General features: G+C 45.2%; 1 protein-coding gene across 3 annotated transcripts in view; it reads left to right on the forward strand.

Annotated features, from left to right (window-relative positions):
* Positions 1–26,928, forward strand: part of SLC5A11 (solute carrier family 5 member 11) — a 45,294-nt gene that overhangs the window by 13,409 nt on the left and 4,957 nt on the right. For 2 of the 3 annotated variants that reach the window (XM_047713314.1, XM_047713312.1), the window contains exons 3-10: positions 4,071–4,175; positions 5,639–5,698; positions 7,292–7,396; positions 8,558–8,663; positions 11,007–11,087; positions 16,724–16,929; positions 20,538–20,673; positions 26,676–26,783. In XM_047713314.1, the coding sequence (XP_047569270.1) occupies positions 5,657–5,698; positions 7,292–7,396; positions 8,558–8,663; positions 11,007–11,087; positions 16,724–16,929; positions 20,538–20,673; positions 26,676–26,783 (784 nt within the window). In that variant the 5' untranslated portion in view covers positions 4,071–4,175; positions 5,639–5,656. Of the gene's footprint in view, positions 1–294; positions 452–1,801; positions 1,874–4,070; positions 4,176–5,638; positions 5,699–7,291; positions 7,397–8,557; positions 8,664–11,006; positions 11,088–16,723; positions 16,930–20,537; positions 20,674–26,675; positions 26,784–26,928 lie in introns of all 3 variants that reach the window. The other variant, XM_047713313.1, reaches the window with a different exon arrangement.

Consider the following 26,928-nt stretch of genomic DNA (forward strand, 5'->3'; position numbering starts at 1 on the left):
GAAACCATCTGTGCTATTCACACTGTTTATTCTTTTTAATATTTTGCCAATTGGCTGAATTGCTAAACTATCAGTGGGTGATTTGATGTGACTTCACTGAATTTGCTGAATGAATGAGTGAGCAGATGGACAGACAGATGGGTAGGTGGCTCTGCCTTCTTGGGGTACTTGTCCCCACACACATCCCTCCATGGTTGTCCTCTCGTCTGGGTGCTCCGAGGAGGCAGCTGTGGAGTGGGTGAGAGAAAAGCACCTCTGGTTCTGGCTTCTGACAGGCATTTGCACTTCCCACAGGATTGAGCATTTGCTCAGAACCATGGAGAGCAGCTCCAGCAGCCCTCAGCCCACCCAGTCCGATTCCCTGGAGGCCTTTCCCCAGAGGAACCTCGAGCCAGGTGACATCGCAGTGCTCGTTCTGTACTTCCTCTTTGTCCTGGCTGTAGGACTATGGGTAAGCCAGACCAGGGGAGGCAGGGGAAGAAACTCGCCCAAGGTCATCAAGTAATCTGAACTTTATGCTTGTAAAAATGGACTGTGTGGATCATATGTCAGGTGCTGTCTTAGGCAATTACATTTGTGTTACCCCATGTGCTTGCAGAGATGTCTACAAAGAAGACACTACTACTGTACCCATTTTATAAGTAAGGAAACTGAGGCTCAAAAATCTAAGCTCCTTATATGTTAGTAAGTTAGCAGAGCTGCAGTTAGAATCCATATTTCCTTCACTTCGAAGGCCATGTTCTTTCTTTCTCTTTTAAGTGAGGGTTTTGTTTTGTTTTGTTTTAAAGACAATAAAGCCTCATGGTTCAAAAATAAAAGCAACTTGAAATGACATACAGTGAAAAGTCTCACTACTGCCTTTCCCTCCTCAGGTAACTACTGTTACTAACTTGTTTGCACATTAGTTTGAGTTTCCTTCTGGAAATCCAAGCAAATATTATCCTTGTATTTACCTCTTTCTTAAATAGGAAGTAACTTATTATACACATTTTTTTTTTAACCTTGCTATTTTTCACCTATCATGGTCCCTTGGCTGTCTTTTCATATCAGCACATAGACGATTCCTTGCCTTCTGAAAAGCTGCACAGGATTCCATAAGATACTTGTACTGTATCATTTGGATAGAGGGTCATTTGGACTGCTTCCTGTCTCTTACTGTTACAAATTATGTTGCAGTCAGCAAATCTTGTGCACTCATTATTTTGGATGTGTGCAACTATAATGTGGGATAAATTCCTACAACAGATAAGGTTGTCAGACCAAAGGATGTATGAGTTTGTAATCATTCAGACCTAGGTCTGAATTCCCAGCCTTTCTGCTATCTAAAATATGGCACAAGATAGGTAACTTTGAGCCTCTGATAGGTAAGTTCTGAGTCTAGTGTCTTCTGTTAGATTGGTCTAATGACACCAACTTCATAGGAGATGGTAGAGATTACCATGAGATGATGCTCTACAATATTTAGCATAGTGTCTGCGTGCTGAGCTACTGTGTCTCTATGAACACTCAGTAAATGGTACCTATCATGAGCTCTCCTAGATAAGCCATGGGTTGAGAACTCAAACACATAGTTGAGCTGTAAGTATGCAAAGCAGGGAGTGGCAGGGGTTGCATCGGCCTGAAGAATTTACGTCTCTTCTAAAACATTCAAATTAAAATCTTCCTAAACGATGGGTTTAAAAAAAAAAACCCAAACTATATTTGATGTCCAAATCTGGCCCGCTGGACTCACAGCAGGTAATCCATGGCTCAGGTGCTCTGGGATGCCTCTGATTATTTCCTACCTTCTTCTCTGTTTCAGTCCACAGTGAAGACCAAGAGAGACACAGTGAAAGGCTACTTCCTAGCTGGAGGGGACATGGTGTGGTGGCCAGTAAGTGATCTTTGGTTCAATTAAAGTCATTTCTCAAAGATTCTTCGAGGGCTGATGTTCTGTTAGGCTTTGGTCTCACAGGACGCTGATTGTATGTTTTGTGGAAGTCATGGTCTAGAGAAGGCTTAGCTCCGGTGCAAATGATTTTGAACAGAAAGAATTCATCAGCTCACCCAAGGGAGAAATCTAATTAGGCTGGTTTCAGGGATGGCTGAGGGCAGGGTTTCAAGTGATGTCACTAGGACCTGGTTTCCTTCCCCATGCCCATCCCTTTTTCCCTTCTTTTCTTCCTTCCATCTGTCCATATCAACTTCTCTTCTTCTGGACAGGCATTATTCCCAAACAGGGTCGACTTCATGGCAATAAGATGGGAGACACTGCTCCAGACTTTTCATCTTCTCAAGCTCAGTCCAGTGTGGGAAGAGCACTTGCCTCCATGGCAGCATCCCTGGAAGATATCTCATCTCTGGTTGGGTCCCATGCCCACCTCTGTGCCAGTCACTGTGACCAGGGTAGTTTGATCTGCTAATTGGCTTAAGCCTGGGTCACATAGTAAATGCCTGAGCTGGGTGGGGGAGCCTGGAACCTCCCCGCCCAAAGCATATGTGATGAGAAATGAGAAGGGGCTAGAGGCCATTACTGAGACAATGTAGAATAGACGTTGAGGACACAAATGACAAACACTGTAGTCGAATTAGTATTTTCTTTTCTTTTTTTTTTTCAACTTAAAAAAAAAAAACATTTTATTTATTTATTTATTTGACAGAGAGATCGCAGGTAGGCAGAGCAGCAGGCAGAGAGAGGGGAGGAAGCAGGCTCCCTACTGAGCAGAGAGCCCGATGCGGGGCTCGATCCCAGGACCCCGGAGGCAGAGGCTTTAACCCACTGAACCACCCAGGCGCCCCAGTATTTTCTTTTCAAGTGGACCTAGGGGCATTGCCAAACACATATACAAACATGCGTACATGCACACATACACATACGTGCACACACACACGTGCACTCGTATGCACACAGGTGTCTACTTCATGTGCCCTGGGTAGGTGGTCCGGGATAATAGTTTGCTTATAATCGCCTAAAATAAGGATGAAATCTTTGAACTAAGAAGAGGGAGGACATCTCCCATTTGCAGTGAAGCCATTCACTGCAAATCCACTCAATATTCATTACAAAACATATTCTCCCTGGGGCACCCGGGTTGACTCAATTGGTTAAGCGTCCAGCTCAGTTTCAGCTCAGGTTGTGATCTCAGGGTTGAGAGATCAAGCCACATGTCAGGATCCTCACTGGGCATGGAGCCTGCTTGGGATTTTCTCTCTCTCCCCTCCGTCCCTCCCTTTCTCTCTCTTTTTCTCAGTGAGCTGGTCTTCACCCTCAAGGAGCTCTTATAATCTAGTGTTCCCCGAATTATGAGTAACAGTTGCCCAAAGATTTCTCAGTTGCCTGCTGACACAGCATTAAATATCACCAAATGACAGAGTGTGAACATACTCCCTTTCCTATCTGTCAATCCTCTTGACTGTATAAAAGAGAAAGTCACAGTTTGGTACTAATGTATCTTCAGCTTTCTGTCTCTGGATAATCTCTATGTTTAACCAAGAGAATGCAGGCCTCAGCGAGAGAAAATAGCTAGGATTTAGTAACAGAGATGGTGTCCCAGTTCGATTCCCAGAAGAGAAAATGTCATTGACCCAGCTTGGGCCAGGTGCTCAAGTCTGTCTGGTCCAGTCCATTGAGACCAGGGATTGGGGTCATTGAGTGTAGGCTTGGCCACTTACTGTTCTACCAGAAAGAGGGCTATCTACTTTGCTAAGTTAGAAGCAGAACTGGAATAGAACACAGGCTTTCTGATTCTCATCATGAAATACCTTCCACAAGACCGTGTCATCCTTTCCCCAGGGATACTGCATACAGTTGTTCATGTCATGCACTGCACAACCCTATGGCACACAATTCATATTTTAGCCATCACAAATATGCATATTTATTATGCCAGTATCTGATAGATGGAAGTAAAAGAGTCTTGAGGAAGAAGAATCTTTTTCTAATTTGAAGAAAGAAAAAGGTGCCACATAGGCTAGGGATGGTCCTGCCTTCTCTACTTCTTGTTGGTCCCTCTGGAGCATGAGAAAAATCGGGGTTGGGGATGGTACCATAGACCATCACTCCAAGATCTGACTTGTCCATCTGCCCACAGGTGGGTGCATCCTTGTTTGCCAGCAATGTGGGAAGTGGACATTTTGTTGGCCTGGCAGGGTCAGGTGCTGCTGTGGGCCTCTCTGTCACTGCTTATGAATTGAATGTAAGTATTTTACCAGCACGCACACAGCTCACCCTTTGCCTACCAGAGAGTCCTGGGGGACAATGTGAATTCCCTGTACTTTCATTTATTTATTTTTGTTAAAGATTTTATTTATTTATTTTAGAGAGAGAGCATGAGAGAGGGAGCATGAGCAGAGGGAGGGGCAGAAGGAGAGAATCCCAAGTGGTCTTCGTTGCTGAGGGTGGAGCCCAAGGTGGGCCCCAGTTCCTGGACCCCCTGAGATCATGACCTGAGCTGAAACCAAGAGTCAGAGGCTCAACCAACCAAGCCACCCAGGCGCCCCTGCCCTGTTCTTTTTATTTTTTTTTAATTTTTTTAAAAGATTTTATTTATTTATTTGACAGAGAGAGATCACAAGTAGACAGAGAGGCAGGCAGAGAGAGGGAGGGAAGCAGGCTCCCCTGCTGAGCATAGAGCCCGATGCGGGACTCGATCCCAGGACCTTGAGATCATGACCTGAGCTGAAGACAGCGGCTTAACCCACTGAGCCACCCAGGCGCCCTACCCTGTTCTTTTTAAAACTACAGTTGTACTTCATGAGAAAACAAGCAAGCATCAAAGGCAGACCTGGTCAGCAAAAAATCAACTGATTCTGCAAGTTTTGGGCTTGTCTGGGTTTGCTTGATCCTGGCCCAGAAGACTGGGACCCCAAAAAACCAATGTGTGGGAGAAGACGGCTTAGAACCTCTCCCTTGTGGATGCAGAAGATAGAAGGTGTCAGGGGACCCAAGGGTATATCTGTGTATTAGATCCAGTTGGCCATCACAAAAATGTAGTGTGTGGTTCAGTGGTTCTCGACCTTCCTGCCACCCCACAGAGACTCCAGAGATAGGACACATTATCCTGGGTAGCAGGGTTCATGCAGGGTATGATTTTCAGTGAGGGGGCGGGCGTGCACTCTTAGTAGTGAGTTTCATCTTCACAGTGACTAACAAATTTTTTTAAACAAGATTTATTTATTTATTTATTTATTTATTTATTTATTTATTTATTTTTACATTGTCTCTACGCCCAGGGTAGGGCTTGAACTCACCACCCTGAGATCGAGAGTGACTCGCTCCACCCACTGAGCCAGCCAGGTACCCCCTCGGTGACTAACATTTTTAGAGTACTCATTTTGTGCTGCAGACTTAGTACCCTACGCACAGTACCCTATGATAGGGTTCACTTAGCAAGCCCATCCTGGATCAACGAGGGAGGTCCACCCATGGATGGCAGGGGATGACACGAGGTTTCGGGAGACACTGAATGAGGAGTCACAGGGAAGCTGCTATTTCCATGCTTCCCTCCTTCATCCCCTTCTCCCATTTCAACATGGAAATATGATGGCTCAGGGAGGATGAGCTACTGAACCTGAGACGGAACCAGGCCAGGTGACCGCCAAGTGCAGAGGGAAATCCAAACCAGCACCTTGATGTGCCTGACTCTGTTTTCTTGGGCAGGGCCTGTTCTCTGTGTTGATGTTGGCCTGGATCTTCCTACCCATCTACATCGCTGGTCAGGTGAGTTGGGGTGCTCTGGGACAAGAAGACCCTTTGGGAGGGTCACCCTTGTGTTCCCTCCCTCCCACCTGAGGACATCCATTAGCCAGTCCCTGGGAACTCCCCACGTGGTGAGGGATGCTGCCCAGGTGAGACCAGGGAGCCCTGTCCTTAGCAGCTCCCACCTGCTGCCCCATGAGGGAGATGCACACAGGCTTTTCAGAGGCTGGAAGCAACAAGGGCTCAAAAACATTTTTTTTTCTCAATGCCAAGACACAGACACGAGACTCACAGTGTCTTTTAAATGTTTAAGCCATAACGGGTTACTGCTTTTCTTCCTTTGCACAGAAAATTACACAAACGGAATTATTTCTGGTGGATGTGAAAGGTTAACATTTTTGTTCCCAAATGACAGTGCTTTAAGACTTTTTGAAAAAGTAGTTTAAAAAACTGTTTCTGATCCGACAGCTTTATGTCAGTCCTCCTGTCTAGACTTCCTTCTGTTTTAGGGATCCTACCACACAGGCAAGATTGTACTATCCCATCATGGTTTTAATGATGCAAAAACTGATTTTCATGTTTTATTGTGGCAGTTAAAAAAAATACACAAGTAGGGAGACCTGCTGAATGATAAAAGGAATCATTTAAAAAATTACGTTGTACCAAATGTAGTGTGATCCTGTGTAAAGGGCAAGGGTACATGGATGAATAACCTTGGAGATAATACGGAGTCTGAATAAGATACGCAGGGCCTTAGTGGGTGGCTGGCAGGGGGCTCCCACCTCCACCTGGGACTAGCTCCCATGTGGGCAAAAGATCTGGGGTATAACAACACTGGGCTGGGACCGAGGGTCTCTGGGCCAAAGCATCAATAATTATGTATTAACACCTCCTATGGAAAGGGGTAGAGATCGGTGGAGATGCAGGTTATTTCCCAGGTAGGGCAGCCAGACATTCTCAGCCACTTTCTCTGGCAAGAAAAGGTAATGTCATCTGCTGAGAGTGAGGAAGGAATTCGGGGGCTGGAGGTTGAGAGGAGGCAGGAAGACTTGAAATGGTAGCTGCGGTTGCTTCTAATAGGAAAATGTGGGATCTGGGATGCCTGGTGGCTCAATCAGTTAAACTGACTAACTCACTCATTCGCTCTGTCAAATAAAAATCATTTTAAAAAATAAAAACAGTGAGTAATTGATAATACAATTGGGATGGGAGTGATAATATCCCCCTGCACAGAACCTCAATTCCTCCACATCCCATCCCTCTGCCCCCATTTTCTCCTCCTTTTTTTTTGTTAAGATTTTATTTATTTGAGAGAGAGAGAGAGTGAGCACAAGCAGGGGGAGAGGGAGAAGCAGATTCCCTGCTGAGCAGGAAGCCTGACTTGGGACTCAATCCCAGGACCCTGGGATCCGGACCTGAGCTGAAGGCAGATACTTAACTAGTGAGCCACCCTCCTAAGCCTATTTTCTTCTCCCCTCTTAAGTCTATGATTAAGAAGACCATCAGTGCTGCTGAGTTGGGAGAGGAAGGGGGGAGGGGAGGGGGAAGGGCCAGTGCCAGGAGGCCATGTGCCCCAAATCAGGTGGGTGGTGACAGCTCAGCTCTGGCCGCCAGGTCACCACGATGCCAGAATACCTAAGGAAACGCTTTGGTGGCAACAGGATACCCATCATCCTGGCTGTGCTCTACCTGTTCATCTACATCTTCACCAAGATCTCGGTAAGGTGGGGACCCAGCCTGGCCACTTCCCTACAGCATGGTGAGAAGATGGAATACAGCCATTGGTAGTGTGTCCTGCCCATGCATTTCCTCTCCTTGGGCAGGCTTCAGGGGGCTTGGAGAATGGGAGGGGTCGGGGAAGAGGGTAAGCTCAGGGAGAGGAAGTTGGGAGAAAAGGTGGAGGGAAGGACACCTCTTTCCACTCCTTTCAGAGCTCTGGCAACATGTCAGGATGGTGAGGGTTGAAGAACGGGGTTCTGAGAGCCCTGCCAAACTTCGGTGGGGAACTGTTCTCTTCCTCCTGGGATAAGGCAGTCATCAGGTATTCATCAGGTGTGTGAAGGCCCATGGAGAATGCCCCACCCTGGGCTTTGGTTGGATGGGCAGATTTCGAGAAAGAGGCCAAGAGCAGACCTGACTCATGCTGATGCTGTCTCCGCTTACAGCTGGGGCTGGGGAAAGCCTACCCCAGGTGTGAGAGTGGGAGTAAGTGCAGTGCAGAGGAATTCCATTCAATCCAAACAACAATAATTGATTCTATGCCAGATGCAGGCTTGAAAGATAGACGTTAGATAACAACATTCGTTCAGAACTCCCCTCTCAGTCTGGTGGGAAGCTACAGATGTAGGAAGCCTTCACAAGGGAAGTTACGACCAAGGATGATTACCAGCTAGGGAAAGGGGGCCTGGCATTCTGGATGGATAGACAGGCTTGTTAAGGGAATCAGGGAACATGAAGGGAATGCGGGAAATGAGGTCAAGGGGCAAGCAGACCATGAAGCCTGAAGTGCAATTTTAATGTTTTTATGTAGATATTAGTTTGGGGTTCATGGGGGCAGAGCCACTGAAGAATATTAATGGGCAGGAGAAGGATGACATGATCATGGCAGTATTTGATAAAAGTTGCAGTGTTGAGGATGGAGAGTGAAAGACCAAGAGTAGAAGCAGGAAGACCACTGAGGAGGTTGTTGTATTAGCCCGGTGAATGGGTGTCAAATGTAATGGCCCACACGGCTCCAGTTTGAGACCCCCGATCTGGGAAGAGGTGGCTGAAGATAGGGCAGTAGAGAGCTCTTCTGTATTTGCTAGAATCCAGGCTTAGGGGAGCCTGTGCTGAAAATGTCCCTCCATTCATTCATCCATCAATTTCCTGTCTCCCCAGGTGGACATGTATGCAGGCGCCATCTTTATTCAGCAGTCTCTGCACCTCAATCTCTACCTGGCCATAGTCGGGCTGCTCGCCATCACGGCTCTGTACACTGTTGCAGGTGTGTCTGAATAAGGGGTGATGCTTGAGAGCCTGTAGCCTGCCCCTCCCCGGCTTTTCCTGGCCCATCTTCTGATGTTCCCATGTGTTAAAACCATTCATTCATTACACCTCACTCCACAACCCCAGATGAGATGATTTCTCTTGGCCATTTTCCAAAGGAAGAGGGTTCCCTTTTAGAAAGAGGATTTAAAAACACACCAAAACTGCATCAAGCTATTTCTTATTTATTTATTGAAAAACTATTTATTGAGAACTGTCAGAGCTGAGCATGTTTCTCCACACACACTCTGGAAAGCTAGTTGGTAAGAGACTCTAATTCTGGAGGCTGAGGTTGGGTGATCTCCTCTCTCCCCATCAGAGCAGCATCATAGGAGAGAGACCAGCCTCTAGTAGGCCCCGGACAAGTATTTGGTTTGGAATATTTGCCTTCTTATCTTCACATTCTGCTCCAGCTTCATCCCGCTCTGCCCCCTCTTGGTGTAATATAATTCTTTCCACAAATATATCTATATATTACCTAGCATGTGCGAGACATCTTGCTAGGAAATGGGGCATGGCAGTAAACAAAACAGACAAATTCTTTACCCAAAAGGACCTTATATTCTAATGGGGATGGGGAGACAGACAACAGAGCATGAAAACCAAGAAATAATATCAGGACATATTATTATAATCTGATAAGTGCGCTGAAGGAAGTTTAAGCAGGATGAGATGGGGAGTGATGGGATAAGGAGGTTTGTCGTTGTTTTTTTTTTTTTTTTTTTTTTTTTTTCCACAAAGAATGTTCAGGGAAGGTCTTTCTAAGGCCTTCTTGAACCACATTTAAATGATATGAAGGAAGCTCTCAAGAGAAGCTCAGGGGAAGAGAAGTCCAGGCAGAGGGATGGACACATGTAAAGACTCTTAGGATGAGAACATGCTTGCTTGGGGAACAAAGGGGTGGTCAGTGTGGCTGAGGCTGAGAGAGGAAATGGTTGTTCAAGTGCATTCTGCTCCGCTCTGGGGGCCATTCCCACAAACCAGAAAGGGATGTACCCCCGACCCTGTGTGGCACAGCATCCCTAACAACACGCAAAAGGCCAGCCATTGGTGCCTCGCAAGAGACAAAATGCACCTGGGTTTTATTCCAAGTGCCGTGCATCTCCACTGGCGGCTCTAAGTGGAAAAGCAACCAAATCGAACGTATGCAGAGGCCCCTGAAGGATCTCAGGGCGTTCCGCACTCATGGAGGCCATCTGATGGGAGCCCCAGGAAAGAAAAAGGCTAGCGGCCATAGTCCGTTTATCTTGGCAATTCCTTGTTTGGGGAGTCTGTGTCCCCATTACGCTGATCTCTCTTAGGACAGGGGACATGCTGTTTTGTTTGCTTCTCTGTCCCTTCCACAAAGAGCTTGGCAGGGTGCTCACGAGAGATTTGGGGAAGGATTGAATAAGACACTGCACCCAGTGCCTGGCACGTGGTAACTGCTCAGTAATCATCAGTATAGGAACGATGCCAGCTTCTAGTGGCAGGATCTCAGGCTGGATAATTGCAACAGAGGGTCAGGGCCAGAATGGAGGCCGGATCTCTCTCCATGTTTGTGACAGGGACCTTATTCATGTTGGCAAGGTGGGAGGAATCAGAGTGGAACAACACAGCTCTGTGCACACTTTTTGCACACTGACACTGCCCACGAATAAACGTGCTCACATGAGAGAAGCATCTCTTTCCCCTTTGGGAAGAAGGAAGCGGAAAGTATGGTACAGGGAAGAGACTGGGAAGATCACCCTGTCTAGATGCTGATGGACCTGCTGCCATTATATGGTCATGATCAGCTGGTCTCACCTGGCTCAGTGGAGAGGGGGAGGTCGATGACATCTGGAATAGCTGGCTGGGGCAAGGTGGCCTCCCTCATGTGGCTGGTGGTTGGCGTGGGCTCTCAGCTGGGCTTCCCCTGTGTGAGCCATCACCCTCAGGTAGGCAAGGGTGGGCTTCTCCAGCATGGAGGTCTCAGGGCAACAGGAGAACAAGAGCAGAAGCTTCCAGGGCCTTGAGGCCTGGGCTTCGAGCTGCACAATATCACTCCCGCCATATTCTGCGGATCCAAGCAACCCATTTGGCCAAGTCTCTCATTAAGAGGTAGAGAAATCCGCTTTACCTCAACATGGAAGGAACAGCAAAGCCACACTGCCAAATGGGCATGTGCTCAGGAAGGAGACACTGTGGCCATCTTTGCACACGACACTAAGAAGTCTCCTCAGGCAGGTCTTGAAATTGCAGGTTCTGTCTGCTCCCCAGGGTAACTTCTCTCTACCACCATACCTGATGCTCACCTCGTGCTTATCCCCACCCCTACCCTCAGGTGGCCTGGCCGCTGTGATCTACACAGATGCCCTGCAGACTCTGATCATGCTTATAGGAGCACTCGTCCTGATGGGCTACAGTAAGTGGGGCCCCAGGGTCACTTGGGTGGATGACAACCGCACTCTTGGTGACATCTGCTTTCATCACTGTGATCAGCAAGCCCAGGGTCACAAGCATACCACTGGGCATTCCTGTCATGGGGAACTTCCTTCAGGCATGGATATTTTAGCTGGAAGAGAACTCGGCTTATGGAAACTTACGTCTTGTTTTTTTTTTTTTTTAAGATTTATTTATTTTAGAGAGAGGGGGAGGAGAGGGCATAAGAAGAGCGAATCTCCAGCAGACATTCCCCCCCACACTGAGCAAGGAGCCCCACATGGGGCTCCATCCCACAACCCCAAGATCATGACCTGAGCTGAAATCAAGGGTCAGCTTCTTAACCAGCTGAACTACCCAGGTGCCTTGACATTTACTGTTTTTTAAGTAAAAATGAATAGTTCTTCCAATGTTGATATGGAAAAGTGATTAATAAATAAGAGGGGTTGGGGTGCCTGGGTGGCTCAGTGGGTTAAGCCTCTGCCTTCAGCTCAGGTCATGATCTCAGGGTCCTGGGATTGAGCCCCGCATCGGGCTCTCTGCTTAGCAGAGAGCCTGCTTCCCCCCTTCCCTCTCTGCCTGCTTCTGCCTACTTGTGATCTCTATCAAATAAATAAATAAAATCTTTTAAAAATAATAATAAATAAATAAATAAGAGGGGCAAAGGCACAGCTCTTCCTTACAGAAGAATTCCAGTGAATAAATACAGACAGAGGGAGAGCTAGAAAATCACCGTGAGGACATCACAGTGATCTGCAGGCAAGATCAAATGATAAATTCTCAAGTTGGCAGGTGAAAGTTCATGAAGACACAGGATCTTTGCATGGCCTCAATTATCATGCCCAAAATATTAATTGCAAAGGGAAAAGTAGCCACTCTCCAGGGGAGCAATCTAGCTCACACCGCTGTAGCTAAATGATCACCAGGAATTAGGCATTGATATCGTGTAACTCCTGATACGGGGAGGAGGGTACAATGTATCCTCTGTGCCATGTTTGTCGACAAGACATAACCTCAGCTTCATCAGAAGAACCATCAGAAGTCCAGATTGAGAGACATTTTACATAGCGTAACCAGTTCCTCATAAGTACTAAAGGCATGTAAAATAAAGACAGACTCAGGAATTGTCTAGGAACAGGGGTAGAAGGATATAAACAAGAGTACCTTAAAATGGTGTCTTTCTGCACGGTTTCCATTTTCCGTTCTTTTCATCTTTACAATAAGAGTTCAGAGTAATCATGGAATAATTGTTTCACAACACGGACAGAAAAGGCTTGTTACTAACTTTACCAAGAAGTGTTTCAGAACCTTAGAAGAAGAAAAACTTCACTGGTGTCCTGTGTGTAAAGAGGAAATACAGATGAGTAACAGATATGTGAAATGTCGCTGTCCTTGGGGCACCTGGGTGGCTCAGTGGGTTAAAGCCTCTGCCTTCGGCTCAGGTCATGATCCCACATCGGGCTCTCTGCTAGGCGGGGAGCCTGCTTCCCTTCCTCTCTCTCTGCCTACTTGTGATCTCTCTCTCTCTCTCTGTGTCAAATAAATAAACAAATCTTTTTTTTTTTTAAGATTTTATTTATTTGTCAGAGAGAGAGGAGAGCGAGCGAGCACAGGCAGACAGAATGGCAGGCAGAGGCAGAGGGAGAAGCAGGCTCCCAGCCAAGCAAGGAGCCCGATGTGGGACTCGATCCCAGGACGCTGGGATCATGACCTGAGCCGAAGGCAGCTGCTTAACCAACTGAGCCACCCAGGCGTCCCTAAACAAAATCTTTTAAAAAAAAATGTCGCTGTCCTAAATACCAAACCTTTGAGCCTTCCAGGGCCACACGAGCTACTTAAAAGAGGTTTTCAGAGGCAAGAGAGAACCAAAATAGATCTGCCCAGGGTCTATTATTCTTAGCCAAACCTCTAGATCTTTCTCCGGGAAAGGATGGGTTCCAGATGCAGAAGTTCCATTACTTAATTCATTATGGTCAGGCAGGAAAGAGTTTGCAGACCCGCCCCCAGTAATCCTCACCAATCTGCTGTATCTATTAGATGTTTGCCATCTAATTGACCATATATGTGTGGGTTTATTTCTGTGCCCTCAGTTCTGTCCCATTCATCTGTGTGTCTTTTTATGCCAACACCATACTGTTTTGATTTCTACAGCTTTATAATATAGTTTGAAATCAGGAAGTGTGAGGCCTTCCACTTTGTTTTTCTTCCTCAATGTGGTTCTGGCTATTCTGGGCTTTTGTGGTTCCAGATGAATTTTAGAATGATTTTTTTTCTGTTTCTGTAAAAAATGTCATTGGAATTTAATAGGGATTGCACTGAATCTATAGATTGTGGGGTATCTGGCTGGCTCAGTCCCTGGAGGATGTGACTCTTGATCTCAGGGGGATGAGTTCAGCCTTTGAGCATGGAGCTTATTTGAAAAAAAAAATCCGTAGATCACATTGAGTAGTGTGGATATTTTAACAATATTCTTCCAACCTATGAACACAGAATATCTGCCCATTTATTTGTGCTTTCTTCAATTTCTTTCATCCATGTTTTATAGTTTTCATTCCTAAGTATTTTAGCCTTTTTGATGCAATCATAAGTATGATCGTTTATTTAAATGTCTCCTTCCAATCATATGTTCGTGTATAGAAATGTAACTGATTTTTTGTATATTGATTTTGTACCTACAAGTTTACTGAATTCGTTCATTGCTTCTAACAATTTTTGGTGGAGTCTTCAAGATTTTCTCTATATAATTCCTGTGTTCCACAAACAGAGACAATTCTCAAGTACTTGGAGATTTTTCAGGTATATTTCTATTATTGATTTTTATTTAATTCCACTACAGCCGTGGAATATATTTGATATGATTTTGTTTCTTGTGAATTTGTTGATGTTTGTTTTGTGGCCCCGAGACCTTGCCTGACTTGATGAACATTCCATACGTCCTTGAAAAGAATATGCTGCTGTTGGCTATACTGTGTTATCAGTCCCAATTAGGTCAAGAGGGTTGACAATGTTCAATACTCTATCTTTATTACTTTTTTCATCTATTTTCTCTATCGATGATTTAAAAAGGGGTACTGAAATTTCCAATGATAGTTGTTGATTTGTCCACTAGTCTTTGCATCATTTACTTTGAAGCTCTACTGTTAGATGAATACACATTTAGGAGTGTTATACATTCTTAGTGATTCAATTTCTTTATCATTATGTGATGTCCCTCTTTATCCCTGGTTGTGTTCTTTATTCCAGAGTCTCCTTTGCCTGGTATTAATTTAGCCTCTCCAGCTTTTGCTTTTTCTTTTCTTTCTTTTTTTTTTTATTCAAATCCCCAAACTTACTTACTTACTTACTTTCTTTCTTTTATTTATTTCTTTTTTTTTATTTTCTTACTTTTTCGGTGTTCCAAGATTCATTGTTTGTGCACCACACCCAGTGCTCCATGCAATACGTGCCCTCCTTAATATCCACCACCAGGCTAACCCATCCTCCCACTCTCTTCCTTCCAAAACCCTCAGTTTTTTTCTCAGAGTCCATAGTCTCTCCTGCTTCGTCTCCACTTCTGATTTACCACAATTCACTTTTCCTTTCCTTCTCATAATGTCTGCCATGTTATTCCTTATGCTCCACAAATACGTGAAACCATATGATAACTGACTTTCTCTGCTTGACTTATTTCACTCGGCATAATCTCCCCCAGTCCCATCCCTGTTGATACAAAAGTTGGGTGTTCATCCTTTCTGATGGAGGCATAATACTTCATTGTATATATGGACCATATTTTCTTTATCCATTCGTCTGTTGAAGGGCATCTTGGCTCTTCCCATAGTTTGGCAACTGTGGCCATTGCTGCTATGAAAATTGTAGTACAAATGGCCCTTCTTTTCACTACATCTGTATCTTTGGGGTAAATACGCATTAGTGCAATTGCAGGGTCATAGGGGAGCTCTATTTTTAATTTTTTGAGGAATCTACACACTGTTTTCCAAAGGGGCTGCACCAACTTGCATTCCCACCAACAGTGTAAGTGGGTTCCCCTTTCTCCACGTCCTCTCTAACACTAGTTGTTTCCTGTCCTGTTAATTTTGGCCATTCTAACTGATGTAAGGTGGTATCTCAATGAGGTTTTTTTTGTTTTTGTTTTTGTTTTTTTTTTAAAGATTTTTTTTTATTTATTTATTTGACAGAGAGAGATCACAAGCAGGCAGAGAGGCAGGTAGAGAGAGAGGAGGAAGCAGGCTCCCTGCTGAGCAGAGAGCCCGATGCGGGGCTCGATCCCAGGACCCTGAGATCATGACCTGAGCCGAAGGCAGCGGCTTAACCCACTGAGCCACCCAGGTGCCCCCTCAATGAGGTTTTGATTAGAATCTCCCTGATGGCTAATGATGATGAACATTTTTTCATGTGTCTGTTAGCCATTTGTATGTTTTCTTTGGAGAAGTGTCTGTTCATGTCTTCTGCACATTTTTTGATGTGATTATCTGTTTTTTGGGTGTTGAGTTTAAGGAGTTCTTTATAGGTCTTGGAGATCAGCCCTTTGTCTGTAGTGTCATTTGGGAGTATCTTCTCCCATTCCATTGGTTGTATCTTTGTTTTGTTGACTGTTTCCTTTGCTGTGCAGAAGCTTTTGATCTTGATGAAGTCCCAAAGGTCATTTTCACTTTTCTTTCCTTTGCCTTTGGAGACGTGTCTTGAAAGAAGTTGCTGGGTCCAATGTCAAGAGGTTACTGCCTGTGTTCTCCTCTAGGATTTTGATAGGTTCTTGCCTCACATTGAGGTCTTTCATCCATTTCGAGTTTATTTTTGTGTATGGTGTGAGAGAATGGTCTAGTTTCATTCTTCTGTACATAGCTATCCAATTTTCCCAGCACCATTTATTGAAGAGACTGTCTTTTTTCTTGATTATCAGTGTTTGAATAGTATATATTTCTTTTTTTTAAGATTTTATTTATTTATTTGAGAGAGAGAGAGAGCACAAGTGGGGAGGCAGGCATGAGGGGCGCTTGAGTGGCTCAGTTGTTACACATCTGCTTTGAGCTCAGGCTGTGATCTTAGGGTCCTGGGATGGAGCCCTGCATCATGCTCCCTGTTCAGTGGGGAGCCTGCTTCTCCCTCTCCTGCCTGCCACTCCCTCTGCTTGTGCTCTCTTTCACTATCTGTGTGTGTGTGTGTCAAATAAATAAGCAAAAATCTTTTTTAAAAAATTGTTATTACAGGGGAGCCTGGCTGGCTCGGACAGTGTAGTGTGTGATACTTGATCTCAACATTGTGAGTTTGAGCCCCATGGTGGGCACAGAGATTACTTAAAAATAAATAAATAGTTACTAGACCTACTGCTAGGTCTTACTGTTTAAAGGAGCAAATAACTACTAAGCCACAGTTTTAATGTTTTGATGACTGCCTTAATATGTATCGTTTCCTTTATAATCCTATATATTTTGTATTATGCATTGGTTATTCGTATTCTGAGAAGCAATACATAGTCACTACCAAAGGCATCAAAAGAAGGTGACTAACTTTCCTTGTCAGCTCTGCTCTAAGTAGGATGTCACCCATCCAGCCATCCACTTACCCTTGCTGCGGAATGCTCTGAGTTTCTGGCAAATTTGGGCTTCCTCTGCATTTTAGGTTTTGCTGCAGTTGGCGGGATGGAAGGCCTGAAGGAGAAGTACTTCTTAGCCGTGGCTAGCAACCGGAGTGAAAATAACAGCTGTGGGCTGCCCCGAGAAGATGCCTTCCATATTTTCCGAGACCCTCTGACATCTGATCTCCCGTGGCCCGGGATCCTACTTGGAATGTCCATCCCATCCCTCTGGTACTGGTGCACAGATCAGGTACAGGGCAACTGATGAGGGAGCACCCTCCAGGATGCTTCTTCCTTTATGGGGCTAGAGGCTGGGCTGGTTTCCTCCATCTGTTCTCTTGTTTGCATTCCCCTTCCCTCTCCCACCCCCCAAGCTCAACTACTCCTTCCTTTCTACTATTCTACATTATTTTACTTCTTGAACTTGTTCATGTAGTGGCAAATCCAGGGCTACTACTATTTGCAAAGGGGAACTGTTCTTTGTTTGTTTTTAAAGATTTACTTATTTATTTAGAAAGGGAGAGAGAGAGAGAGTGAATAGGGGGTGTGGTGCAGAGGGGAGACATTCACAAGCAGACTCTGCGCTCAGTGCAGAGCCTGACGTGAGGTTTGATCTCAACATCCTGAGATCATGACCTGAGCTGAAAAGCAAGAGTTTGATGCTTAACTGACTGAGCCACCCAGGCACCCCTGCAAAGTGGAATTCTTAATACATCTTGCTAATGTCTGGAAAGATCCAGTAAGCAAGAGATGATACATTTTAAATGGAGATTAAAATTGATATTTGGTATCATTTACTCAACAAATACTCACTAGTTATCCTCTTTGTACCAGACACTTGGAAATCATGAGTAAACAAATCAGACAGGGCTCTTGTCTCCCTTGGAGCTCACCTTCTTCTAGTGGGGGGTAGATTAAGAAAGAAAGAAAAGTAAGGAAGAAAATTATATGGAATATTTAAAGGTGATAAATGTCATTTTTTAAAAAGCAGGGTAGGGAAAGAGGGGTTGAGAAGGTGGGAATGCAGCTTAAAATAGGGTGGCGGGGTCGTGGGCTGGCTCAGTCAGTGGAGCATGCAACACTTGATCTTGGGATTGTGAGTTTGAGCCCCACTTTGGGTGAAGAGATTACATAAATAAAATATATAAAGCATTTTGAAAAATAAATAAAATAGGGTAGCAAGCGGAGGTGGGACTGAGGAGTGACCCTTGGAAAAACAGGCCTCAAAAAAGTAAAGGGCTCGCTGTGATAGTTGGGGAACATTTGCAATGGAGGCAATAGCCAACATGTATAATAAGCCCTTTTGTGTTAAAGGGGGGAAGGATAGAATCAATATTTGCATTTCGTATATCTGCGTGAAGCAGCTCCAGGTGGATGCAGGTAAAACGAAGAGTGGATACTCATGGGCAGGGAGATAGGTGTCATTTTTTTTTAAGATTTTATTTATTTATTTGACAGACCGAGATCACAAGTAGGCAGAGAGGCAGGCAGAGAGAGAGAGAGGGAAGCAGGCTCCCCACTAAGCAGAGAGCCCGATGCGGGGCTTGATCCCAGGACCCTGGGATCATGACCTGAGCCGAAGGCAGAGGCTTAACCCACTGAGCCACCCAGGCGCCCCGATAGGTGTCATTTTGTTGCATACCTGTTTATATTTGGTCAGGTTTCAAATCCAGCCAATATATCACCCATTGAAATGTGTGAGGCTGAAAAGATAAGTTAACAATGGACAATCGTGATAGCACTTAAACATTTGCTGCTGATGTACTGTGGCCAGTCCCTGGTCTAACCATTCTACATGAATTAATTCTTTTTCATACCACCCCTCTTGAACTGTGGTTCCATTACTTGGGCCAGGGGATTGTCCTACAGGGGGACCCCTTCCTCTCCGGGCTCATGGGTTTTCAAGGGGCACAGATATCTTCAAACTTCCTCAGCTGCCTCTTAAATTAATGCTTGTATTCTCCACATCATGGGAACTAAAAGCCAGAATTCTTTTTGGTCACAGTTTTGGATCTCCGGTAGAAAGGGCTTTGTTTTCCAAAGCTGTAAATGCTTTCCTCTCTGCTCCAGAGGGGCGGGCTAGGATTGAAGCCTGCATGCCTCTTTGAGCACCTTACTAAAGCAACAAGATGTATTCTATACACCCTAATATCCTCACATTCTACGACCACATTCTAAAGTGTTCTAGAAAGGCTCAGTAGGTAAATGGAGTTCTGAGAAATAACATATAACAGTTAAACCAACTTTTATAAATTTTTTTAAAGATTTACTTATGTATTTGAGAGGGAGAGAGAGAACAAGCATGGGGTGGGGAGGGGCAGAGAGAGAGGGAGAGAGAGAAACTCCAGCAGACTCCACACTGAGCAGGGAGCCCAATGCAGGGCTCAGTCTCACAACCCTGAGATCATGACCTGAGCTGAAACTAAGAGTTAGAGGCTCAACCAACTGTGCCACTCTCAGGTGCCCCATTAAACCAACCTCTAAACAAGGAGCCTAACTTCTCAGTTCCATGCTCCCCACCTTTCCTCACATAAGCCAATCTTACATTTTAGAGTCTTTCACTTATGGCATCCAAACAAATGTAATTGTGCCTGTCAGGGTACACTTGGTTGCAAGTGACAGACAAAAAAAAAAAAAAAATCAAACAAACTACCTCAGGGAAAGGGTAGGGGATGTATTAGCTCAGGGAATACAAACAGCAGGAAGTTAAATGAGCCTTCAGAAACTGCTGGAACATACTCTGGTTTCCCTCTCCGTCAGCCGTCTTTACACCTGTAACTTCATTGTCTCACTGCAGACTAACAGGAAAGACGCTGGCAACTCCCCAAGGCCTAATCCAAAAATCCTGTAGAAGGTTCTAGTATAGGTCAGGTGCCTACCCCTGGATCAGGCAGCTGTGCCCAAGATGATAACGTAGCTGTGTGGACAGGGTGTGTGTTTCAAAAGAAGGAGCAGGACACTCTAGGAAAACTAGTGTCCACTGTCAAAAAAAAAAAGGGAAGAGTCCCAGCTTTGTCCTGCTTGTCAAAGCTTGTCACAGGGCCTCTGTACCTCCTCCAGATGCTTCAACACTCAAAGCCTAAGAAAACAGAGAAAGTTCTGGGCTCATGTAAATTCAATCTGAAGGCTGGAGGAGGATTTGGGGGAATCTACTTAGAAAACACTCTGGAACAAGTTATTCCTTTTGAGTAGATAATGTTTTTTTTTTATTTGATACATATTTTTAAAGATATAATTTGAGAGAGATAGAGAAAAAGAGAGCATGAGTGGGGGGAGAGGCAGAGAGAGAGGGAGAAGCAGACTCCCCACTGAGCAGGGAGCCTTGATGTGGGGCTTGATCCCAGGATCCTGGGATCATGAACTGAGCTGAAGGCAGATGCTCAAATGACTGAGCCATCCAGGCATCCCAAGATAACTTCAATTTTAAGGGATCTTTCCCAGTATAGTGGTGGAGGTGCTGCCAGTGTTCTAAGCTCCTTTCATAGTTGGCAATTCTAATGAAGGCTGTTGGTGTTAAGGTGCTTATTTCCTTTGCCTCTTCTAGAAAGAAGTTCCATGGAAAGTTGTAATTGACCCACCTTGGATTCATACTTTTCCTCAACTGGTCATGGTAGCCAGAGAAGCCAAGAAACTCTATGTAGAAATCAAATTGGCCAAGTCCAACTCCAGGATAAAGGAGTAGGGAGGGGATGGAACCGGGTTCTTAGCTTCCTCAACTGGAGCACAGGGATTGGGAATAGGAAAGTGATTTTTCCTCGAAGAGAAACTAGACAAACCAAGATTCTAAGTCCATGATGCATACCAACAAGCTTTGCACACTTAGCCACTTCATCCTCCAACCACCCCACTGTTTTCCAGGTGATCGTTCAGCGGTCTCTGGCTGCCAAGAACCTGTCCCATGCCAAAGGAGGCTCTTTGATGGCTGCCTACCTGAAGGTGCTGCCTCTTTTCATGATGGTGTTCCCTGGAATGGTCAGTCGTGTCCTCTTCCCAGGTGAGAAGACAATGGGGAGAAGAGATCATCTGTCTTTGAGTCGCAGACCCTGTGAAGTATTCTAAACATATGACTGTCATCAGAGATTGGGACTGGAGTCCCGCATTGTGATTTGGCTGAGGTATCTCCATCCAGATATCTGACTCTACACTGTTTCCCAAAGGGGTTCAACAGGAATGTCTAGTAGATGTCCCAGGCCAGTAGAGGGGAGACCCATCTGGGGCCTTGCCTGAAATGTATTTTTGAAGCCACAAACTACAGGCTAAGATCTTGTGGTTCCAGATGTCAGTTTCCTGAAGACTAATATGAAAGTTCCTCTTAGGCTTTTTAGTACTTCATTTCAGCTCAGTTGTTTGGTTATTTTGGCCCAGTGGAACCCCTTTGGGGGTACTTAACAAAAACCAGGGATGTCAAAGCCTCTAGAATATTTACCTTAGAATTTTTAGTGTGGTAAAGTGGTGAGATTTGCACTGTGTAGGTAAACAGGACTGGGGGAAGGGTATTATTGGGAATCACTGTGACGCCAGGAACTGCTGATCTGTATGGAAGAAAGCTCCTCTTTTTCTGAATCAGTGAGCTTTCCTCCCATATCCACCAAGGCTGTTATTTATTTTTTTAGATTTTATTTATTTATTTGACAGAGAACACAAGTAGGCAGAGCAGCAGGGAGAGGGAGAAGCAGGCTCCCCACTGAGCAGGGAGCCCAATGCGGGGCTCGATCCCTGGACCCTGGGATCATGAACTGAGCTGAAGGCAGCCGCTTAATCGACTGAGCCACCCAGGTGCCCACCACCAAGGCTGTTATTACCTCAAAGGGGAATGAAAGGTAGAGTGCTCCCTCCCCTGCACTTTATCCTACACGATGTCATGCTCAGGTAAAGAAAGGATAGGATGGCCTAGAAGTTTTGTCAAAATAATTTAGGACAATAAGCCTAGGAGAACAGAATTGGGGGAGGAAAACAGGGGGAGCTGTGCTGTGTGCTAGACTCTGTGCTTCCCCCTTCTCCAGCCCAGAGGGCATGAAGAACCCAGAGTCACCGGTCCTGGTTCCAGGAAAGGTACACAAGACTTGAGAAAAGCCAGGTCAGAGTGAGAACTGGGATTTGGGATTTGTGGTGACTTAATGGAAAATACACAGCTTTGGGTGAGGCTTGATAGGTGAACGAAGAACTAGCTTTAAACAACCTACCTTCGTCATGACAAGAGTCTTACAGTGTGGTATTTCGGAATATGGACTCTGGTTTGAATGTTTTAGCCAGAATTCTGGCTCTGCCACTTCCTAGCCGTGTGACCTTGGAAAGCCACTTGCCTCTTCTTCCCGCACTCATAAGATGGGAATAATCCTTCATAAGGCTTAAAGCAGTTCTTCGCATGAGGTAAGCACTATGGTAGTGTTTATTCTTATTTTTATGTATTATCTCATTTATTCCTCAAAACATCCTTGTAAGGTAGGTAGTGTTCGGGCTCTTTTCATTTACAGATGAGGAAACTGAACTTCATCCACTCATTTATTCTTCCATGTGTCCATTGAAGAATCTGAGAGCCAGTGAACTACCAGGCCTTAATCTGGGAGACCTGGGGATCCTTAATACCAACAGTATCCCTGCTGTGGTGGGTCTCACATTCTAGTGGAGAGGAGACACACAAAGAGAAGAAATAAGTAAATGTGACATCCATTGATTGTGAGGCAACAGTTGATCCATATGGGGGATTTCTTTTTTTCTTTTGGTGGGGAGGGGCAGAGGGAAAGACAACGAGTCTTAAGCAGGCTCCATGCCTAGCAGAGAGCCTGGTGTGGGGCTAGATCTCATGACCTTGAGTTCATGACCCGAGCTGAAATAAGGAGTCAGACGCTTAGACGACTGAGTCCCCCAGGCGCCCTGGGTGGTCTCAAAGTACATTTCAGAGTGGATACAACAAGATTAATGATGGGTAGGATGTTGGGGATAAAGAGGAGCAATCTAGACCCCTCTTAGATTAAGCAACTTGCCGAAAGTTAACCTGGCTAGTGCTCGGTGGGCTGGGATTGGAACCCAGCTGCATCTGCCTCCAAAGCCCAGATCTTAATCATGCTATTTTCTGCCTTAGCAAATTACACCTTAAGCTTTGGGTCAGTATCTGGAAGATCAATCACAACACCTTGACCATAATTCTTTGTTTGTTTTTAAGATTTAATTAATTTATTTATTAGACAGAGAGAAAGAGCATACCAGCAGAGGGAGGTGCAGAGGGAGAAGGAGAAGCAGATTCCCCAATGAGCAGGGAGCCCAACATGGGGCTCGATTCCAGGACCCCAGGATCATGACCAAAGCTGAAGGCAGATGTTTAACCAACTGAGCCACCTAGGTGTCCCCTTGATCATCATTCTTAATAGCCTGTCAATCGGCAATCATGATTAAGTGAAACAATGCCATGTTCTATGTCTCTAAGGACTTTTGAATGTAACAGATGAGTCTGGTACTCATGAAGAAGCAACACAAGATATAAATCAAAACACTCTAGCATATAGTACTAACAATAAGTGAAAGGAATTTGAGAGTGAAGTAGGTTGGAGAAGGTGAGGTCGGCATGGTATGTTTGAAGACCTGGACAAGTCCTTCTCAAAGTGTAGTTCCCCAGTCCTGCAGCAGTGATGTCACCTTAGAACTTGTTAGAAATGCAAACTTTCAGGCCTTGTCCAAGACCTACTGAATCAGAATCTCCTGAGGTTTGGGCCCAGCGGTCTGTTTTTGACAAGCTCCCCAGAAGACTGAGAAGCCCTTGCCTAAAGTGCCAGCCTTCAGGCCAAGCGACTCTACCTTCCTATTTCCATGTCTCCCCCTGTGTCTGCTCTTCCAGCTACCCCTGAATCTTCAATTGGGTCCAGAAGCCACCCAAAAGGATGCTCCAATTCTGAGATGTAATGAGCCTGAAGAACACCTTCTTCCACTTATCCATCTGAGAAATGGCACACACTTTGAAAGGAGCCATAGTAGAAATTAAGAGAGAAGCAAAACCACCCTCAAACAATAAAATGCAAGTCTAGAAGTGTACCCATTTACAAACCCAATCATCCCCATCTGAGCTCTGGAATACACTCAGGGTATGAGACCTCGTCATGATATTTACTCGCTATTTGATTTGAGGAAGCGTTTTCACCTCTCTGGGCCTCAATTTACTTGTCCTTAAAATAGGTGAAATACCATCTCTTCCCCCTGGAGTTGTGAAGAATACAATGAGATATATATGGATAGTCTTTATTTGTCATGGTGAACCCTCAGTGAATGTTAGCATTTGGAAATAGAAGACTTTGTGTTGTTTGGATGGGACCTTGCCAGAAGCATCCTTTATGCCAACTATCAGAGAGACTGATATGAGAACCCACACCATATACAAAATGGTTGATTAATTAACCCAAGACAGATGGGAGGTTGTTACCCAATGGTGGGTTAATGACTCATAAGGCTGTTGGTTTCAGTTGTAGCTTAACTGAGCCAACTAATATCCTTACGATGAATATATTCTTTTTTTTTTTTTTTTTTTTTTCAAAGTAAGCTCCATGCCCAGCATGGAGTGCAGTGTAGGGCTTGAACTCACAACCTTGAGATCAAGACCTGAGCTGACATCAAGAATCGGATGCTTAATGGACTGAGCCACCCAGGCACCCTGAATGAATATATTCTTTAAGCTGAACAGACAAGGACAACTGCCACAAACATGCTTTGTAAACTGTGTCTGTCACCTTTCATGGTTGAAGGGTGCATGTCTGGAAGGTTAACCAACCTAAGCTTAACAACCAAAGGTTAAACTATATAGTTAATTAAATATCCCAGGGAGAGTCTTGCTTCTTCTCAGTGTACCTTGAAGAGGGGAGCTTTTGGGGGTGCCTGGGTGGCTCAACTGGTCGGGTGACTGTCCTGGGATCGACCTCTGTCTCTAAAGTAAATAAATCTTAAAAAAAGAAAAAAAGAGGAGCCTTTGGGCAAAAAAAAGGTAAAGCCCGTATAATCTGAATGTGAATAAGACCTTTGCCTGACTGGGAGGCTCTTTACAACATTCTAAGCATGGGGATGAAACTCTTCCCTTATCTTCTTTTAAGGCTTCTCAGAAGAGCCATAAAAAGCCAGGAACTTTGACCTGTCAAAAGCATTTTTCTCAAGATTGTTGCTGCTCAGGACTTCTCTTCAAATACCAGTTTTGGTCTACAGTCTTAATTTTGTCTGAGGTTTGAGCCAGAGCTTTGGGGGCATCTACCTCTGTTCTGCAGCAACAGTATTATTAATTGTGGCCACAGCACCCATTGGTGGATGTTAGTGAGGTGAGGGGTGCCAGCCTTTGAGAAGACATAACAATGCTTGGAGAAATTTTATAATGACCGGTTGGTTTGCTGGTGGATTTCCCAGGGGATGAAAGGGCCCAGGATTGTATCCATTGCTTAGGTCTTCCATTACATTAAAAAGAAAATGAAGATAGAACAATATTGCATTTTAAAATTGTGGTGTCCTTTAAGTGTTTACATTTATTAAATTAGCAGGTAAAAATATAGAGACTAAGTATACAAGCTCATGTGGAGATACTGTCAAACATCTACATTTGAGGTCTCAGTTAAATGGTCATTGTGACATTGATACTGCACTGGAACCGGGCAGGAAGTTAAGCATGAGCAGTGGAGGGGTTCACATTACTTGTGAGCTGAAGTTCAAGATGGGTGGACAGACAGCCCATCACCCTTCAAAATGAGGAGCAAGGACTGAAGACTTTGGATTGAGCAGATGGGGCCCTGGAGGGATTTAGGGGTAGTTATTTCTTAGTCCACCTGGTGGAGGAGACTTGAGAGGTAATCATTGACCCAGCTGGGGTGAGTGATGTTGGGTAGGCATTGGGGTGTTGGTGAGGAGCGCTGGTTAGCTCAGATATCAGGAGCTGAAGAAATCAGAAGGTGACGAGAAAGGTATCGTTCAGACACAGGTGCCAAACCTTTGAGACCATAAAGAGTTCTAAAGGTCCCAGTGGCCAGGATGAAGCCTTGGGTGGGGTGTCTGCCAGACTTATTACAGAAAAGCAGGTACTCTCTTGGTATTCTCTGAAAAATTGGATTGGGAGTCAGGAGACCTGGGTTTCGACTCTGCCTCTGACGTGACCTTGCTGGATATTTATACTTAGGTCCCTTGTCCTGGTTCTTCGTCTGTGCAACAGTGAAAGTAATCTCTTCCCTCATTCAGGAGCGCAGTCATAGCTAGCCTCTGTCCCTCAGAAATTTGTTGACCATCTGCTCTGTCACACACTCTGGACTCCAAGCAGGAGGCCTAGGCTTGTATGCTTGGGATGTTTTCGTCATCATACAAGGAGGAGATGAAGAACTCCAGGTGCCAGGAAGGCTGGGTGGATTTATGCCAGAACATCAGAATGCTGTTCAGGAGAGCAAAGACCCGATACAGAAAGGCAGGAAGAGGAAGGCAGGGACATCCAGTCAGCACAGCTGGGTTGTTAGGAGCCTAAAAGGAGAACAGCTCTGGAGGAGCTAGGGGAGAGAGGGATTTGGAAAATAATCATCCTATGTGGGGGAAATGGCATTCTCCAGTGTACCCCTGAGGAACTGTAGGCAAGGTGTGAATGGCATATCCCCTTGTGGGGGTCAGGGGATGCATCCTGATGAAAGACATTGTAGAGAATGGCCACGAGGTGTCTCAGCTTTATTAAGGTGACAGTCATAACAGCTGAAATGTATTCAGTGCTTCCTACATAGCAGCTTCTGGGCCAAGCATGTTACATATGTCATCTCAGCCAACCCTCAGGATAATCATACCAAGTAGACTTACGTTGTTGTCCCATTTTACAGGTAGGGCAAGGCTAAGTAAGAAGGTAATGGTTTGTGAAGTCTAGAATCCTTTTTTATTTCTCAGAGCTATATGCATATAGACAGTCATCCTGTCTCCTGGCGTGGGCCTGCGTCAGGCCATGTTGTGGCTCGGCCTGGGCTCAGAGGGTCTGTCTGCTCACTCTGCACCTTGTTTCTTCCACAGATCAAGTGGCCTGTGCAGATCCAGACACCTGCCTGAAGGTCTGTAGCAACCCCTCCGGCTGCTCTGACATCGCATATCCCAAACTTGTGCTGGAACTCCTGCCCACAGGTAATGTCCACTCGCCCCTAGATGGAGTCCCCTGGAGTGCCCAGAAAGGAAGACCTTGGCTGAGCCCTGATCTGAGGGAAGGACAGGATGGGAAGGCAGCTGGAGGAAATGTGCTCTGGGCTGAGGGACTGAGCCCCAGAGCCAG

This window comes from Lutra lutra, chromosome 18 (assembly GCF_902655055.1).
Source record: "Lutra lutra chromosome 18, mLutLut1.2, whole genome shotgun sequence".
NCBI lineage: Eukaryota > Metazoa > Chordata > Mammalia > Carnivora > Mustelidae > Lutra > Lutra lutra.